General features: G+C 37.5%; 1 protein-coding gene across 22 annotated transcripts in view; it reads left to right on the plus strand.

Annotated features, from left to right (window-relative positions):
- The window catches only part of LOC109101175 (calcium-activated potassium channel subunit alpha-1-like), a 214,843-nt gene that overhangs the window by 52,052 nt on the left and 141,979 nt on the right, over positions 1 to 20,812 (plus strand). For all 22 annotated transcript variants that reach the window (XM_042736487.1, XM_042736486.1, XM_042736492.1 and 19 more), the window contains exon 2: positions 12,974 to 13,138. In XM_042736487.1, coding sequence (XP_042592421.1) covers positions 12,974 to 13,138 — 165 coding nt within the window. The remainder of the gene's footprint in view (positions 1 to 12,973; positions 13,139 to 20,812) is intronic.

Here is a 20,812-nt window from a genome sequence, read left to right on the forward strand (position 1 = left end):
TTGTCATAGCATAACTATTTGGTGTTTTAAACCGCGCAGGTGCGCGAGAGTGAGCCTATGGAATCACCAATAATCGAAAAATATACTTTCAAACATACTGATAAACTAACCTTAAATATAAAATTACTATATTTAAAACAGCTAGTTCATATATAGTCGGACACAACTGTCATACCGCGTGTCCTTTGACAAATCTGCTGCATTTGTGCACTGAAGTTATCAGTCTAAATGTTCTGCAAAATCAGTCAATGGTGAAAATCAATAGTAGATTTCATTTAAAGCCCAACAGTTTAACACTAAATATTGGAAATAAACGAACACATTAAATATAAAGTATTTAAAACAGATAAGTTCATATATTTTCAGTAAAGTTCAATTGAATGGATGCATCAGTCATACAGTGCTCCGGAACGTGCGCCCCATGACGAGCCCGAAGCAACCCCAACAGAAACAAATGAGATGCATTCTAACATAACTGTGGCATTAAACTCAGTTAGTGAGGGCTCGTTTAAAATATTGTACACCTATAGGCTGTTCAGATTACTTGTTAAAGTACAATGAAATACCTTATATTGTCTATCGGCACGACCCTAATGCTGATTACTGGTGAGATCTGTCAGTCTGGAATTGACTTAAGAATACCTTATAGTATAGTTTAGTATAGTATAATTTAGTATATTATTTAGTAGTTTAGTATAATCCCCAAACAATCATTTTTAAACTGGCAAATTAATATCTCTGTACAACACATGTAAAGTGTATGGCACATTCTCAGACACCTTCCAATTTTTTTGCAGTCATTTTGAAATTAGATAAGCAGAATATGTAATTTTAGGTGTGTTACTCTCGTTGCTGCTTTGTATTTAAGCTATATTTATTTTAGAGGGATCTTTTTGATGGTGTTGTAGTGTGAAATGGTCACCTTGTGATATTTGTTGTCTGTACTGATATTTAAATAGAAAATGGGAAACAGAGCATGTTCGGATTAACCTTTTTTTTTTTCACAGCACCCTGGGTGAAGCTAAAAATAGTGCTCGCTATGGAGTACAGTTTTCCCCAGTGATGCAAATGGCAGTCGCAGGAACAGCTGCGCTAAAGCCAAGTCGTGTTAGATCAGCCTTGGTCACATGACCTGCTCCATATCACAGTCAACCCTGTTTCAGGGTCAAAATGTGTGTTCAAATGTGCAATATATTTCATTTAATTTATAGTTAATCACATTTACTGAAACATTTATCTGTTTTGTTTGCTTGCATATGAATAGAAAGAGATGTACAATAGAAACAAAGATAGTGAGACAGAGGGAGGCGGATGGAGGGATGGATATTGATACATATATGCATATGTTTAGATACAATATATATGGATTGATGGGTATATTGATAGAGATTAGGGATGCATGATATTATCGGACCAATATGGGAATCGGCCGATAATGGCTTTAAATGTAAAAAAAAAAAAGGGCTGCGAGACACAGGACAGAAAGGCTATCAACTTGTTAATTTGTTCCTGCGACTTATTAATTTGTGGCAACTGTCCATGTTTCATTAATTTGTTCCTTAAATAGCTCCAAAAGCATGGTCGCGATGTAACATTTTCCAACTAACCAATTATTCCTCTAATAAACAAAGCTTTCATACCACACTTGTCATAATCAGAGCAGTGCACATTCTGTATGTTTGCTTTATTTTACAAGAGCACAAATCTTCTGTTTTTATTGTGAGTGTGCACAAATGAAAGTAAACACTTTTGTGGATTATATCTTACTCCAAAAAGGTTTTTTTTTTTTTTATGTCTCAGCTGTTTCGATCGCGCTGGTGCCTCGCACACACGTATTCAAACTTACATCGCAGTTCATTATCAAAATAAAATACAGTCAACCAAACATATAAAAGGTTACACTGGTCAGTTTAAATAGACCGTAGTATACTGATCCACTCTGCTGATATGCCGGGGATGTTTTTGCTCATGTGAAGAGGACTATCTTTTCCGTCTATATGTGAATGCGTGTAAAGTACAAGCCTAGTTTACATTATAAATAATAGTTTAACATTCAAATACATTGTGAATATGGAAACATTTGAATTTGTGCCGAATGAGACGTCAGCAATAACCTCCAAATAAATCAAAACGCACTCGCTCGTCCTCGTCTGCACAGAGGCACTGTCACGATCTAATGCACTGTATTACGGATTTAAAAAATAAATAAAAAATAGGCCTTCTGGAATGCAAAAATTCAAAATCTGACATTTTTCGGAACAGAACCAAGCAGGATCAAATTAAGTACTGGTCATAATACTCACATAAAAATGTTTGATGTGAGCAGTGTGTTTTGCTGCAGCAGCAGCGCCCATGGAAGTTGTTCTCTGACTGCACAGCGCAGCACAGCCACACGCGCCACAGTTAGGCCTATGTTTGGGATGACTATTTTAAATGCCATAATGTCAGTTGAAAACATTGCAATTGTGTTTTAAAATACAACTACGAGCACTATGAAACCATTTAAAGAGGTGCGTTCAGCGTTCTCCATGCAGGGATAGAAAACAAAGTAAAATGATCTTAAATATACGGTGCGCTCTCTTCATTTGATCAAATGATCTTAATCACATCTATTCATTTTATAATCCTGCTGCTAGCATTTTATTCAGACTGAAACCCCTCTAATTCAAGTGAGAGAGGTTTGTTTTTTTTGAGTGGCTTTTGCACATCCTGTCATGCCTGTGACTGCTTGCCGCTGCAATAGATGCATTTTGCAGCATTAAGGTTAATCGATTAATTGATCGTTAATTTAAATGACGATCGATCATGGAAATGATCGAAAATTGACATCCCTAATATTGATTTATTCATTAGTGTGTAATATGTGTAACTCATAACAAATTATGAGCTCTAAAAGATTTTCAGAATTTTTACAACTCTTTTGCTTAGATTGCGTCAGATTCTCAGTTTTCAATATTACTGCACATGGCCACATTTTCATATAAATTTTATATCAAATTTATTTTGTGCAAAATTAACTTTTATTTTTTATTATATAAGCACAGCAGGCTATTTTTAAAACAATTACTTATTTTAAATGTTTTCTTTAAGTGTCCAAAAGTTTACAGACATTAATAGCATTATTGCAGTTTGATTATTACTGATGAGATCATAGACAGTGGCAGCTTTAACAGGCTGCATTCGTATCGATATCAGATGTTTTGTCCTGCTCTGAAAACATAACTGACTGTGTGTACATCAATTTCGTATAAAAGTATTCGAAAATGCAAGCTTCAAGACAACAAACACAAAGTGCATGTGAAAGTCTGTCAGTGCGCAAGTTTCATGCATCTAATAGTACTGCATTCCATATGGCATAAATGGAAGCATATCTGAAGTAAAACACGGTGGGTGGAAGCACAGACTGTCAAGCAATGTGCACGTGTATCACAGCTCAGATTCTATGCAATGAACCCCGCTGCTTCTCTAGTGTGCACTCGTGCCATATGCGGGAAAAATAAACAAGCTCAAAATCGATTCAGAATCGTTGAAGAGACAATCGCGATGCATCGGATAATCAATTGTTTTCTCCCACCCCTAGTAGGTAGGTAGGTAGCTTATTATTTGAACTCTAATGCCCTGTCTGACCTAGAACAGGTTGTTATGGGGAAAAACAAACAAACAAACAAAAAAACTACGCTGAGGTCAGGGAACAAGGTCACTCTAAATTCATTGTATTGACTGTTCAGCCATAGTCTGCTTCAGGCCTTCTGCCTGTTTGCATTACGAAGAGGGCTGGATTTGTCCAATGTAGCTCAGGCTTTGACATCACAGGTGAAAAAATAGCTGATGGAGTATCCCATGGCTCACTGTTCCACAGCCCCTTTTATTCCTCGCTCGCATAGAGCACTCAAATGAATTAGAAGTTGTTTCTTGTTTACATTGTCTGCTCGGATCTGCACAGCCATCAGTTTGAGACCTTATGTATAATTCATGGCTTTACCCACATGAAAGTCTGCCCATACTGCCACACCTCTCTCAGCTCACAGCTTTCACTCTCTCATGTGGTGCTGGAGAAATGTGATTTCACTGGTGTTAGCATGCAGGTTCTGTGCAGTAATCAGCTTTAAACATGATAAATTTACTCCTTGCCAGTTTGTTTGTTGAGTGTGCGGCATGATTGCCCAAGAGTGGCTAACAAACCCAAAATGAAACAGCCTCATTGGAGTCAAAATAAATCTGTGTAAACTACGGCTTGTTTACATTTATGTAAGAGATTACTCATACACTGATGAGTCAAAAAAAAATTGGCTGTTATTATTGTTTTTGTTGTTGTTATTTGTAATCAATTACAATCATTTAAATCACACACTTTAAGTCAAAATAGTTGATTTAAATGTATTCATGTTTGATTTGAAATGATTGTCACAGGTGCCTGGAAATGATTTTATTTTCATTTCCCTGAATAGCTCTCATTAACTCAATAGATTCAGATCTTGAGTGGCTTTGCTAACACACTCAAAGATTTACTTTCCAGACCAGGCTGAGCACATGGTGATATCCGATCACAACGAAACCTGATCTTAGTGTACACGCTGTGAGCACAGCACACCAACTACAGTATTTACACCAAGTGACAGGTTCAAGCATGTGTGCGATGTGACAGAGGAGGCTTGAGGAGATGGCGATATATTTTGGATAGTGATGGACAGGCAGAGCACACCTTTGTTGACCTATTCCCGCAGTGACTGTGGATTGAAGGTTAAGTTCCCATGAATGACAGAGAAATCTGATCTTCTGAACAGCAAGCTCATATTTTAGGACTAGTTTACCTGATACTGTTATTTGACAAATCAAATTATTGAAACACCAGCTGCCCCACTGGCAAATCATTATGGATTATAATTCAATTTCAGCAGAATTGCTGTGTGGCAGTGCTGAATGCAGACATGGAAGGGATAGGTTTCTACTTGTACTACTACTAAGCTTTAACCAGGCAGTGTTTTCCATTAACTACCTATACTTTGGCTTCCTGGAACAGTTTTATAATGAACCAAAAATATTTTTACATTTCTTATAATTACCAAAAAAGATTTCTTGCGTTGTGTTTTGTGCCATTGCTTTGGCAAAGCATCTGTCAGCCAAATCTCGATATGAGTTAGTGAGAGTAGCTAATGTTCTCAGCATCTCACAGCGACTCAGTGAAGCTGAGTCTGTGCTGTAAATTTTTTATTTTCAAGTGTAATTAATGCATTTCTCAATTACTGTACAATAGCTTTAACTACAAGGTCAATTTATGGGCTGACTGTAACCTTTGCTCAGTATGCCTGGGCCGGTGGTCAACTTCTGGAGCCGTCTGGAGCCAGATGGTCGTGTCTGGATCTCCTGTGGTGCCAGTCTCTTTAAAAACCTTCATGCCGGTCTCTTATATATGGCCTTTACTACCTCACTGGATGACACACCCTGAAAACAGATGTCTCTCCTGGGATGACCCTCACCCCTCTGTTTTTATTGGGCAGCCTTTTCCGTTCATGATTACAGTCTGTTATCTATACTCCGGATCCAAAATTGACTTTCCATTCCATTTTCTTTGATATCTTCTGCTAGTAGCACCTGTAACAAGTGAGCAAGTAGATCATTAATGCTCAGTGGATTTAATTTATCCTGGAGTTTAGTTTTATATGACTGATGAATGTGTGTTTTGTTCTTCCTACTTGTTGACAGAAGTGTTTCTCTGCTCCTGAGGCTCTCATTAATTTTGTACTTCTCTGAACCATATATCTTTCCATCACAGCTTAGCATCTTCTGTAGCAACACCAGAGTGATACACTTCCTCCAGGGAGGTGTTCACGTCCTTATGTCTGACCTAACACCCACAGCCAGGCCAGTCCTATAAACTGAATCTTAGACGTCTCTTGTCATTTAAGCCTCATGTAAGCTCTTAAAAACAGTTTAAAGAGACACTTTGTCAGATGATCCTACAGTACATACTGCTTCTTAAGGTGTAATTGTGTCACGTTCACGTGCTCTGTGGTCAGAGAGAACACATTAAACACAGACTTTTTGCTTTGTGTAAAAATCTATGGCATTTAGCAAATGGCTAAATAAAAATAATCAGTACTGTTGAAAAGTTTGAGGTTGGTAAGATTTGTAAAATTTGTAAATGAGTTACCTATGCTCTCCATTAGATTAATAATACAGTAATAAACATTGATATATGTAAAATATTACAATTTGAAATAACTCTTTTCTTTTTTTAATATATTTTAAAATGTCATTTATTCCTGTGATGGAAAAGCTGAGTTCTTAGCATCATGACTCCTGTCTTCAGCAGACCTGCCAACCTGTACGCATTTTGCCCTCAAAATATGCTGATATGAGAACTATGCAAAAACCTGGTGACGCCTCTGTCCACGCGCAGTATTAAAAACAAGCAACAGAAAAATCAGAGCGTTTTTTGTTTTTGCTTTTAAATAATTTCTGTGCATTTTATTTTTCTCTAAGCTGTTTTTGTGTGTCCCTGAATCTGCACACTGAGATGAGGAAACGCGTGCATCTGAAAAAGCAACACACGCTGAGCATCTTCCCTTGTAATTTCTGTCTTCTTTCATTCAGGTACAGCGATAGCTGGATGCTTTTTATAAATTACAGATTTCCTCAGAGATTGTCTTACTATAGGGAGAGGAGACTTGGATCACGTGTGCCTTAATAACCAATCATATTACAGCCTTGATGTCATTTAATTTCAGTCGGAGTTGTTCGACACTCATTCACCGTTTACAGATACCATAGGAATGAATGAGAAGTGCTGTAAGCTGAATCCCATCTGTCTCAAAAAGTCAGTGACTTCTCTTATAAAGCAGATTTATTTTTTCAATGTAAGCGAAAAATAATTCAATCCAAAAGTATTGCTTAGAGTAAAATGTGTTGAAGAATAGCAGATAGGATGTTGATTCATTAAATAAGCCGTTTCCTTTAAAAAGCTGATTATTCAGCATAGTGAAGCCTCTCCTCCATTGACATCCATTAAATAAAAAAAAAAAGGCCTCTGGTGACCTTCCCTGTGCTGCGGAATTAGCCGTTACACTTTTTTGGGTAAAGGTTGCAGGCTTGCCTTCTAGTGGCTTTGATTTCCTGGAGCGTTGTGAGTTCTATTTCTTCTGTAGAGGGCACCCTCAGGCATTCAATATGAATGAAACGGACATTACATGTGTTCATAGCACAAAATCCATATCCATAAAATAATACTTATCTCAAAAGAAATTTGAAGTAGACTTATGATAATCCATGTTTTTCAGTAAACAGAAGTGTACTGGATTTTTAATTAAAGTGTAATTTGCATTTTTTTTTATTTTATTTTAAATAGCATTTAAAAATAGCAAAAAATAACTAAACAGAAAACTGGTCAAAAAAAAACGAGGTAATTATTGAACAGTGGGCTAACTGTTTACTCTAAAATACTGCACAACAGGAATATCACAAACTGAGTGACCCTGAGTACTAACCTATGAAAATAACCTATGAGTCTTAGAATAGAATATACATAAACTTTAAAAGAACAGCATTTTTTAAATAATTTTCTTTTTATTAGATTTTCAAAACAAAGAACAGCATTTATTTAAAAAATATATATTTTTGATAACAATATAAGTCAGTTTTGATCCATTTAATGCATCCTTGCTGAATGAATTTTACCCCCAAATTTGGAATGGTAGTGTGTAAGACATCGCAAAAGCTAACAAAGCTGCATTTCAAAAAATTTATTTTTCACAAAAGGAATAAGCTTCATGAATTTTGATAGCACATGAATGCATTATCATTTATTGAAGAATACATTTGGCAATGGTCAGTGCACCTAAAAGTGTAAACTGTATCTCAATGGGTGAAGTATGGCAAATAGGCCATTCATTTTCATTGTGATAAACTGAATAAGATTCATTGTTTTTGTTGCCAAACAGACAGCTTTTAACATCAGACTGCTATTCTGTTCCAGCACATGATCCCACTGAGCAGACAGAGATGTTCAAAAGAGTGTTGTGCAGAAATTAGAATATTACCTGCTGTTATTTATGCATCATAGCTCAAGTGCGTTAGTTCCCTGCCAACCCTGCGGTTGAATATGAGCGATTCCTCCAGCGCAGCTTCTAAAGCATCAGGCTGCACCACAGAGCATGATGGCTGTATTTTCATCCACCCACCTGACTGTGAAGTGTTGCCTAGCCCTGCGGATGTAACCCCAGAATCCCACGGCGACTCCCTGAGCCTGTGAATCATAGCTGTCCCTGCCTCGGCCTACACACTGCCAGCTGCGCTGTGTGCGTCAGGCAGTCTGAGAGAAGTTCTTTAACTTGGCCTTAAAAAACACCTCTCCTCGCTGCTTCATCTTAGGCCTCTCCCAGCTGTCAGAAACCTGACAGTGGGTTTGATGTCTAACGTGATGTAGGTCTCGGCCTGTCAAACTATAGCATGAGTCAAGCTGAAGAAACAGGCAAAAATAGTGTGTTACGAATGCAGTTTCTGACACTGAACTCCAAAGTTTCCAAAACCTCAGTGAATTTATTTCTTCCAATTTCTTTACCTTTTCTGAAGCTTACATAAATAACTAATTAAATTAGCACTTATAACACAGTGAAATATTATGTTATCTGTTTGCGTTCTAGATTATGCCTTTTTCATAACTATTTTGTGTATGTTTTTGTTTTTTACACTTACAATTAATCAGGTTTCTATTAAGGCTGGGTGATCTGGAAAATTAATTCTCCATATTTGTCAATTTATTTGTGCTGTCAAAATTAGTGCGTTAACACAGGTGATTATTTTTTCCAGTTTAACAGTGCTAAAAATATTTAACACAGGGGCGGAGCTAAGGTTGACCTAGCACCTAGGGTTGTTTTTTTCTTGACATGAACTGATTTGCGTCACGTTCACAGCAGCGGCAGCTCTTAAAGTAATAGCAGCCAAATAACCTAATAACCCAGCTACTGTAAATCCTTTTAATCAAAAAAAAAAAAATTAAATATCCCCCCCAATCCAAAAAAAAAGCAAAATAAAGCAATTTGATATCCCCCCCCGTCCCAAATTAAAACCACAATTTTGACATAATCTAGATAAAGCAAAATAAAGCATGTTATATTAAGGTGACATTTACATGTTACATGTACTTACTATTGTAATAAGTAAATACTATTGTAATCATTACTGGTTTCAAGATTCAATTCGATTATGATTATCATGTCAATGATTCGATTTGATATCATGATGCGTCACGATTATATGATAAATTATTTTGTGCATTTATATTAAATTATATAAGCAGGCTACTTTTTAAGTGATTAAAAATTAATAAATCAAAACAATTCTTAAGAACTTAACAAAATAAATATAGCTTTAAAACTTACAAGCAAATATAAAGTAATAAAGGGTGAAAAAGACAATTACAAGTGATAAACAAACAGTACTTTCAGTATCTGAGAGTGCTTTAAGTATCCGAAAGTTGAGAGACAATCAGAGTTATGGGTTTTTCTTTTTTCTCAACATTATTGCTGTTTGATTATTACTGATGAGATCATAGACAGTGGCTGCTTTAATAGGCTGTATTCACGCTTATGCACAGATCTATTTCAACATGTCAGATGTTTTGTCCTGAAGGAATGCAGGAAAAAGCCAAGCTCAGAATCATGTTTTTTTTTCCTGCACTAAGCTTGGTTTTTCCAAAATGTTCTCAGATCTCGGATTTAAAATAGTGGGTGGATTTTTTTAATATGCGTGTGGAAAGCGCACATACAAATGACGTCAGTATGCTATAATCGATTATGGTCTATCACGGCAACAATTAATTACAACACCCCTAGTAATAAGTGAAGAGTGTATAATTACATGCATCTATATTTTTATTTTCACATTCTCCATTAAAAGACCTTCAAAATGATGTCGATGGAGTCAGCAGTATCAATTTTGTGAAAAATCAAGTTAAAGTTTTCTGAAGGTTTCAAAGCAAAATCCCCTAGCAACATTGCATGTTTTCCTGCAGGTTATTTCTTAATAATAATAATTAATAATCACAATATAGCTATTTTATTTTGTCTTTGTTATTATAAATAAGATGGTAAAAAAAAAAATATTGTAGAACAAATATCCTATAAGAAACAAATGCATTTTTCGTTTTACATCTAAACAAAAGCATTTAAGTAAGAAAAACAAATAATCAAATGTAAAAATCACTTCAGTGTGTTCATTACAAATAGATTATTAACCCTCTGAGGTCTAGGGGCTTTTGGGGGCCTGGAGAAGTTTTGACATGCCCTGACTTTTGTGCTTTTTTCAGTTGCTTATAAACATACATATGGCTAAAGTCTGAAAACAGTGTGTGTTCAGTACAAACTGGGCTACAATAATATGTAAATAGCATGTGTACATGATTGTGTTTTTGAGAAAACAATGTTTATACATGGTTAGTGAAAAACTAAAATTTTGAAGTCACTGAAATAAGGTCATAAAACACATACAGAACATTTGTTCACAGGCCTGTCAAACCTGGAGCTTGTAGCCTAGAATTTTTGCTTCAAAATGATGTGAAAATAATCTTGTTTGCTCACTCACAGAAAACAATAGATTAATTTAAATTTTCTAAAACACTTTTTGTTTCAAAAGGGAATATGCAAGTAGGCGTCAAATATCATGAATATTTGTGTGATTCACACCTGAGAAGACAAAGGCCCGCATAATTAGCTGCATAATGAGCCTTTCAGCCAGGTTTGTGACTGAGAGGGAAGAGTTACAAGAAAGAATGTGAGGACAAAATAAATGTATATATTTTTATATTTGTAGTTTAGTTAGAATGTATTTAATTATCCCACAAAATAATTTGAGATTAATTTGCACGTGCAGTTAAACAGTTTATTAGGAACAATCAAGGCTGACTTTCAAATCTGAATTTTTAGCATCATTACTCCAGACACACGATCCTTCAGAAATCCTTCTAATATTCTGAGTTGCTACTCAAAAAAAAAAAAAAAAAAAAAAAAAAAAACAACATTTATTGTTGAAGAGAGCTGAGAATATTTTTTTCATTTTTTTTAATAAATTGAAAGAACAGCATTGTTTGTAACATTTATCATATTAATTGTTTTTATTTATCTTCACTTGTGTGCTAAATAAAAGTTTAAATTTCTATATATACTGACTATTGTGATATTGTTACACTTGAAGTAAGATTGGAGTAATGATTCTGAAAATTTAGCTTTGATCATAGGAATAAATTAAATGTTAAACACAATATTACTGCTTTGGCAAACTGGTAAATATAAAATATATTTCACAATATTACTGCTTTGGCAAACTGGTATTGACTGGTATTGTGTAATGTTGAAATATATAAATTACCATCACATAACTAGCATTTCCAAAGTGTATATTGTTTATGTGCTCTCAAATAAACTAAATGATAAACTGCATTATTAACATTATTGTGAAGGTCACTGATACTAGTAGTACAGTAGAACATTTAGATGATGTGAATGAAACTTCATAATGTTTCACTTGATTATACATTTAGTAAGGAATTATAGAACTAAAAATAAATATAAGACTTACTCATGTTTTCTGGACTTACTCATGTTTATGATCTCTGCTGGATAAAGCACTTCATTCTTTTTTCTGAGGAAATCCAAATCTCAAATCCTGAGGTAATCCTCAGCGCATCTTCTTGGGGATCTTATTCCTCTCAGCAAGCGAAGCAAACAGTACCTAAAAAAAAAAAAAAAAAAACCTTGAAGAACAGTCTCGCTGCTTTGTTTTCTGTGATATGGGCGTATACACAGCGTGAGCTTCACGTGTAACATTATAATGTCAAAAGCGCGTTCAGCTCGTGGGCACGGTCGCATTAGATATAATGAAGGGAGACGTGAAAGAAGGACATCGCGTGGTTTTCATATGGATTACTTTATCACAGAATATTTGTTTGCGTTAGCACTTGTTTAGTTTAAAAGTAGACATGTCAGGCTTTCTATATATATATCTCTCATGTCTCTGTGTTGAGTATTTGCTGAGTTACAGTTCATTTTAATGACACGTTTCTTAAAGATCACCACAGACCAAGACTGCAGACAGTGCACCTTGTTTGTTTTCTTTATTTTGTAAATGCACAAAGTTTTGTTGTTATAATGTGTGTATACAAATAAAAGTAGACCCTTTACAGATTCAATGGATGTATTGCTCTTATCTGTACGATCAAAACTGAAAGTGTAATTTAAGTTATTTTCGGGGTTATCAGGAGAAAATGCCTCTCAACACGTGTATACGCGTTAATCGACTTCAGAGGGTTAACTATACAAAAACAGTTCAATAAAGAACAGCAAGCGATTCCCTCTTTTCTTTTATTGTTATATTAACGGTAATGAGACAGACCTACTATAATACACAAATTTAGTATTATATAACACATCCAATGTTTTTCCCCAACAGTTCCCCAAACATTCACTTAAGACATAACTGATTATGTTTGCGTGAATACTTAAATACTATAATTCTGCATTTATGTGTATTTTTACCGGGATCGCGTGCTGGCAGAATCACCTTTTTTGCGAGTGCTTCAGATGTCAATCAGCGCAAGAAGTGAGCAGAAAAAATATACTCCTCTCATAAAATGTACAAATAAAGTTACTTTTAAATGTTCAATTACTATTTGGAGCATTGGGATCACTCGACGAGGGCTTAATGAACTAATTTTTGTGAAAACTTTAAATTCGACAAAATTGTAACATTTTTCACTTTTTTTGCGTGCAACTCAAAATTAGCCAGTGCTCATTCTGACTCATTTTGCCAGCATGGGTCACATTTTATTAAACCAGCAAAATTCTTACAAATACTATGTGAATATTTAATACATTAGCCGTAGTTTGTAGGATTGATTGACTGTTTCTAACAGCATGTTTGTGAGCATCCCAAACTATTCTGTTGCTTACTTTGCTGTTTGTGTGCTTTTATTTTTTTCCAGGAGGCACAGAAGGTGAATAACCCTATGAACAGTCAGGCTGATGGCCCACCGAAGAACCCGAATGATAAAGATGACGCCCCAGCCAGCGAGGTGGGCTGGATGACCTCAGTCAAAGACTGGGCGGGGGTCATGATCTCAGCACAGACCCTTACCGGCAGAGTTCTGGTGAGACGGCTACACACATACACCCACTGCAACATCACCAGATGCCCACATACAGTATATCCCTTCACAATCACATTCAGAGCATATAATTCTCATTCATTTTGTCACATGCTACAACACAGTTAGCACACTGCGGATGACATGTTTTTGTTTCTGTCAAGTCTAGAGGTCAAGATTATACCCAGATGATGATGTACGGGTGTTTTGCTAAGTACGGTCTAATTAGCATGCCTCACGCAATAAAGGGCTTTTGGGAGTGCAGTATACTGAATGGTGACTCGTGTGGGTGGCGCTTGTCATCACAGCTGTTAGTGCTTGCACAGTGCTAGACACGGACAGGTCAATTAACTATGAACAATTGAGTCAATTTACCACATAATGAAGATCATTTACTTTGGGAACGTTATGCAAATGAGAGCAGTCCTAATTTTATGACCTTCAGCAAATTATGGGCGAAATCCGTTTAGCTTTGTGGTTTTATACTCTGGTGGGTCTGCATTTCTGAATGCTTTAACCTAATACGCAAGTAGCATGTCCTTCATTTATTGTGATTTTTCTTCAGTTCTACATCTCATCTTTCAGGTGGCGTGGCTGTTGTACATGACCAGATTGGGAAGCAGGGCTCTCAGTAGACCAGTCCAGTCTAGTGTTTCTCTTTTAGTGCATGACTGATCTGTAATGGGCCGTTCATACTGACAGCAATTAAATCACTGACGGAAGGTCGCAGTGCTGCGGTCGCCATTAGACGTTCTTACTTGACTAGTGTCTAACTGTATTAGCAGACTATGAAATTAACTTCATTAACCACAGTGGCTGGTCAATAATAGCCTGATGTGGCCAGAGATTTTAATTATTTTTATTTTTTCCATAGTAAAATATGCAGTTAAACTCGGAGCACCCCCTACATAGGCTTTTCATGGAGTGTTCAAAATTAAGGTGCTGTTAGTTTAGAGAAATTTCAGTGAAATTTCACTGGCAAATTACATTAAGTAGGCTAAATTCTTTGTATACTCTCCCACTGTATTTGCTTCTTATTTAGAGCGCATGATTATTATCTAATCTATGTCTATCTATTTTCCCTAATTATTACATTTCTGTACTTGAATACTACCAAACTTATTTTATTTGTAACATATTCTGTTGTATTTATCTATGCTTATAATTTGAGTATTTGTTCTTATTTTTGCTGGCTGTTCTCTTATCTCTTTAATCCTGTTTAAACTTTCTTAGTTAATCTAGTAGTATTTGCTGTGGTATCAAATAAGTAGTTCACTTTAAGTAATAAATGGAAAGAAAGTTCAATTCAAATATTTTTCTTTTTTTTGCTGATCCGAAAAATGATCCGTGAGATTTGCGATCCATTGATCCACTACTTGAATCGTGTTGATTTGTCATTGCAAATCACTGTCAGTGTGAACTTTTCTTAATTCTCAGTATAGTCAGTATATCTACAGCATGAATTGGTGTAGGAACTTTTATTGATTACTTAAGTAATCTGGACAAAGATAGTGTTCATTGCTTTACTGTCCAGTTATAATCTTCAGTTCAGTTGTATTCCAGCAGGTAGAGCCAAATACTGTGGTGTGTATGCTCAAAGCAAAGTGAAATACAAATTAAGTGGATCTTTTATTTGGATCACACAGATATAAATGAATGTTATTCCCATGGCTCTACCTAAGCTATTGAGTTCTGTCAAAACAACTTAATGGGTTGGATGTACCAGTGGATCATATTTCCTCGCGGTGAATTATGGAAAGTGATAGTCTGGCTGGAATTCACCTCTAGACTGACGCTCAGAGACACTGTAGAAATGCATACAGTGCGCACCTGTCAGTCGTACAACCAGCATTACCTTGAAACTGTGCTCTCTGTGCCCTAATGTCCTTATCTACAGATGGAGCTGTGCTTGTTCGCAAGCTTCCACATACCAGCTGGTTGTTCCACAATGTGAGTTTGGGAAGAGGCTAGGCCTAAGTGACAGAGTGCACTGAAAGTTATTCAGTCTGAATTGTGAGTTGAGAAGTGTTTTGAGTGATGTGCATGTGAAGGTGTGCTGTTAGTCCTCCTCCTGTGGCCTTCTCCTGGCTCTTCCTTTAAGAAAACACTCTATCAGTGAAGGTCTGTTGAGCAGGAGCATATTGTAATAGTGTGAGTGGGAGTTTTGTGTCAGGGCTGTGACTGCATCGTAAGTATTATATCACCGAATGAAGGTCCAGCTGGAGCGTTGCTTCACACCCGTAAATCATCTCACAATCTTTCATGGGCCAAGATTCTCTCTGCATCCACTTCACACTTATTTCATGTCTTTACATGACGATAATCTTCTAATCTCCTGACCTTTTGTTTCAGGTAAGGCACCATATTGAATTTAACACAGATGAAAACAAGGCTGTAAGGGATAAACTTACAGTCTTTGCACTGGTTCACACTGTATAAAGTTCATAGATCACATAAATTTCACAAATCGTAGCTTTCAAAATGGTTTTGTGGAGTTTTTGTCTTCTGAAGTTTTTTTTTTTTCAGAAATGAGTTTCATCAGCTGGACAGTCGGGGTGTTATTAAACATCTGTGCAATTCATTGAAAGCACTATACTTCTATTACTTACAGCCTCAGGTTCATTCCTGTAAAAAAATGAGTATGGCGCTACCCTGACTACAGACTATGGGGCTGGACTTTGAGTATCAGTTCTTTCTTTCTTTCTTTCTTTCTTTCTTTCTTTCTTTCTTTCTTTCTTTCTTTCTTTCTTTCTTTCTTTCTTACGGTGACTGGGAAGTGACATGTTCAGTTCATTTAGTTTTGTCGTGGCCACGACATAATAACTCGTGGGAACATAATAATATGTCATGGCTAGGGTTGAGAACCGAACCGAACAGTAAGTTTCGGTTCCGAAAACGGTTCTGGTGTGACACGTGGCCAAGCGCTGTGAGCAGCCTTGTGCCGGTGTTCAGATGATTTGGCGCTTCCTGTTAAGGATGTCACACACTGAATAACAGAAACGCCGCACCTGCCTCTTTAATTACTGAGCACATTGATTCAAATGACACGCACTCTACAGACGCACCTCGCCACGTTGCGTCTTTAACTGCCGAACACATTTCCCATGACTGTATGCGCACTCCCACCTTTGATAACCGTGCACGTGGTTTTGTCTGACTGTACATGTACCAGCAGCGTGCAGCACCTGCCACCGCTAAATTACATGATATTTGTCCCATATTGTCATTAATATACATACTGACTTCAACTTGGACCTCTAAATAGATAGACTGCTATTGTTATGTAAGTATGAGAGTTAGATTAATTAGTGTACAGGTAATTTCAAGAGTGATAAACAAAGTGATAGAAAATATTAAATGTTTTATGTTTTAAAATATTTTTAAAATGTGGAAACCACTCATTGCATCACACCATCTCCTGACTGCATTATTATTTGTAAAATGGGGCTTTATGGAGTGTGTGTATACAGGGTTATAAGTATAACAGTTTATAGTTCATTAATTTAGGGAAATGAACAAGTGTCTTAGCCCTCAAGGGACTATTTGGCCAACCAGCTTATTCCTGCTTGAAAAGCAAAATGTTATTGGTAGTGTAAAAAACATCAACTTTGAAGCACATGCTGATTGATGGACTAGCATTACTCAACATTACTTACTACCTTCCAGCAACACTACATACAATGAAGGTAAAATAGTAATAAAAAACAAACAAACAAAAAAAACATAATAATAGTTAATTTAACTGGAATCGGAACCTGAAAATTTGTATACTGTCATATATGTTGAATTTTGACATTGCCAACCTTTAAATTAAGTTGACAGTAAGTAATAAACAGTATTGTGCATTTTTCCTTACCACTATTTTTTTAAAAAGTTGTTTAATGATTTTAATGGAACTGGAATCGGAATCGTTAGGTGGAACCGGCAAAAATTTCTGACAATTCCCTACCCTAGTCGTGGATCATTTTGTCGAGGTAACGACATCCTTATGAGTTGCTATGTTGAGGGAACAACATACATTTCTCGTGGCCACAAATTCTTATGTTGAGGGAACAACATATTTTTCTCGTGGCCACGAGTTTAATATGTAAACAAACCTGTGTGACCATAGCAACCCGGGATTATCAGAGATGGATTCATTAAATATTTTATTTTAAATTAAGAAATTACTATATTAATTATTATAGAAATTATTACATTATTAAATTATTATATTAACCATAGGCCATGGCTACCGGACTGTATTACATGCGATAGTCAGCATTCAAGTAAAGGTTATCCTGAATTAATGTTACATAAAGTGTGTGACGAGTGGGGCGGGGCCGAGAGCCGTGGGAACGGGTCGAGGCCGGTGGAGCAATTGGAAATGAGCGACACCTGGACCAGTCACCGGTCTCGAGTCCCACGGAGGAGCTCCGGAAGGATAAAAAGAGGAGTTACGACAGTCAAGGACGAGAGAGGACCAGGCCTGGACTTTATTTTGTGTTTTGGTTCTGTTTGTGCGTGGCAGTCATCCGCGAGGGGCTGTCGCACTATTTTGTGTTTATTTTAGTATTAAAGTTCTATTTAAATGTCCGCCAGTTCCCGCCTCCTCCTTTCCATGACTATGAACGTTTTTACATTGTTACACTGGTGCCGAAACCCGGGAGGAAGGAGGGACACGCTGCCGAAGATCCCTCACCACTGTGGTGAATCCGTGGTGCCATCTAGCATGGCGGAGCAGTCTGCCGCCATGGACACTCGAGGCGGTGGGCTGGAGTGAGTTGCTGGGGGACGGACGAACTCGCTGCCGGCCTGGGGATGTGGAGGGATGGCTGCCATCCATGAGGGAGTGGAGGATTCGGCGCCGTTCGCCTGGAGGCTGGAGCCTGCTGGCGTCCGCCGAGGGAAGGATGGACACACTGCCAAAGATCCTTTGCCGCTGTGGTGAATCCGCGGTGGGCTGGAGTGAGTTGCCGGGAGGAGGGACAAGCTCACTGCTGGCTGCCCGAGATGTAAAGGGACGTCTGCCGTCCGTGAGGGAACGGAGGAGTCGCCACCATTCGCCTGGAGGCCGGATCCTGCTGCCGTCCGCCTTGATGGGGAGGAGCAGGGAACGGGGGACTCCTGCCGGCTGCCCGAATCTGGAGGAGCCGTCGCCGTCCACCGGGCAGCGGAGGAGTGTCGTGCCGTCCACCAAGGGCTATCTAGTGCTGCTGCCAGGCACCCTGCGGAAGAGTTCACCTAGCTGGTGGAGGGCCGAGCGGCAGTGGCCGAGCAGCAGAGCGACCCCTGGACCACTCACTGTTCTTGAGTACCACGGAGGAGCTCCTGAAGGATAAAAAGAGGAGTTACGACAGTGTAGGACGAGAGAGGACCAGGCCTGGACTTTATTTTGTGTTTTGGATCTGCTTGTGCATGGCAGTCGTCCGCGGGAGGACCCACGAGTTGATATGACATTCCCACAAATTAATATCTAATGGCCAAGACACATTATCACATTCCCATGAGTTATGATGTCGTGGCCACAACAAAACTAAGTGAACCGAACATGTCAACTCCCGGTCACCGTGCTTTCTCTCTCTTTTTCTTTCTTTCTTTCTTTCTTTCTTTCTTTCTTTCTTTCTTTCTTTCTTTCTTTCTTTCTTTCTTTCTTTCGTTCTTTCTTTCTTTCTTTCGTTCTTTCTTTCTTTCTTTCTTTCTTTTCTTGATATATCTACAGCATCTCAATAAATTATAATGTTGTGGAAAAGTTAATTTCAGTAATTCAACTCAAATTGTGAAACTCGTGTATTAAATAAATTCAGTGCACACAGACTGAAGTAGTTTAAGTCTTTGGTTCTTTTAATTGTGATGATTTTGGCTCACATTTAACAAAAACACACCAATTCACTATCTCAACAAATTAGAATACTTTGACCAAAAAAAAAAAAAAAAACATTTTTAGTGAATTGTTGGCCTTCTGGAAAGTATGTTCATTTACTGTACATGTACTCAATACTTGGTAGGGGCTCCTTTTGCTTTAATTACTGCCTCAATTTGGCGTGGCTCGGAGGTGATCAGTTTGTGGCACAGCTGAGGTGGTATGGAAGCCCAGCTTTATGACAACTGTATCCAAACTCCTTGACATGTCTATGTGTGGTGGCTCTTGACGCCTTGACCCCAGCCTCAGTCCATTCCTTGTGAAGTTCACTCAAATCCTTGAATCGATTTTGCTTGACAGTCTCTCGGTTGGTTGTGCATCTTTTTCTTCCACACTTTTTCCTTCCACTCAACTTTCTGTTAAACATGCTTGGATACAGCACTCTGTGAACAGCCAGCTTCTTTGGCAATGAATGTTTGTGGCTTACCCTCCTTGTGCAGGGTGTCAATGATTGTTTTCTGGACAACAGTCAGATCAGCAGTCTTCCCCATGATTGTGTAGCCTAGTGAACCAAATTGAGAGACCATTTTGAAGGCTCAGGAAACGTTTGTAGGTGTATTATTGAGTTGATTGGCAAGTGACCATATTCTAATTTGTTGAGATAGTGAATTGGTGAGTTTTTGTTAAACGTGAGCCAAAATCATCACAATTAAAAGAACCAAAGACTTAAACTATATTTCAGTCTGTGTGCATTGAATTTATTTAATACACAATTTTCACAATTTTAGTTGAATTACTGAAATAAATGAACTTTTCCACGACATTCTAATTTTTTAAGATGCACCTGTAAATAATTTGCATGACTTCTTGGTCCTGTTAATGTTTTCTTCCACTGAGTCTACAGTGTCAGGACAAAAGGTTTTGATTTAGTTTGCATTTGCAAATTTTGAATTGAATGAGTCTGAATTGAATGTGATGAGGCATGAAGACAAAGTGTCTGACAAAGTCTCTGTTTCAAACACAGGTGAAAGTGACAGTTTCACTTAGGTTCTTTCTTATATGGAGGATATTTATCAAGAAACAAAGCCTTCGTTACACCAGAGCTGCACACACCCCATTAGAATATCATCAATTTCTGCAAATGAGCAATGCTTTCATCAGCCTCCCTCTCTCCCTGGCTTTCTGTCTTTCTCTTTTGCTTGAGTTGAACCATCTTTTTGAACCAAATAGTCATTGTAGCCAATTAGATTCAAAATATTAAAAGCAATAGTAAAACACAGTAAGATTTAGTTACAAATAAGCAGTGCATGTTTTCCACACTGTTGATGGTAAACCGTTTAATGATTTTAAATACAATACAATAACCAATAAGCATTAATAGTTACCATATACATTTTTACTAGTGTAAATGGCACACATTCTAGTTTGTGAGCATTTTTGAATGATGACATTTCAGGAGTAATTGCACAGTGTTGTGCATAGTGCATATGCATTGTGGGCCTGTGAGTGTAGCGATTGAGTATGTGTGGGTGTCTGTGTTTTTGTGCAGCTGTGCTTCAGAGCCCATATGTACTATGAGCTCTGTGAGTGTATGTATAACGTGTGTGTGTGTGTCTGTGTGGGTGGATGTATGGATTTATGCCCTCTATCAGAGTTCTTTTTGCAGCTTAAAATCATAATGAGCATCCGTGGACGCCGAGCCTGGCTGGTAACCATGGCAACAGCAGTTTACCTTGGCTCAGTCATTCTGATGTGCAGAACTGGCAGGCTGTTTAGATCCTTGGTGAAAATAAAAGAATCTTCTTTTAAATGCTCTGGTTACTGGGTAAATGACA

Source organism: Cyprinus carpio, chromosome B13 (genome assembly GCF_018340385.1).
Source record: "Cyprinus carpio isolate SPL01 chromosome B13, ASM1834038v1, whole genome shotgun sequence".
In the NCBI taxonomy this organism is placed as follows: domain Eukaryota; kingdom Metazoa; phylum Chordata; class Actinopteri; order Cypriniformes; family Cyprinidae; genus Cyprinus; species Cyprinus carpio.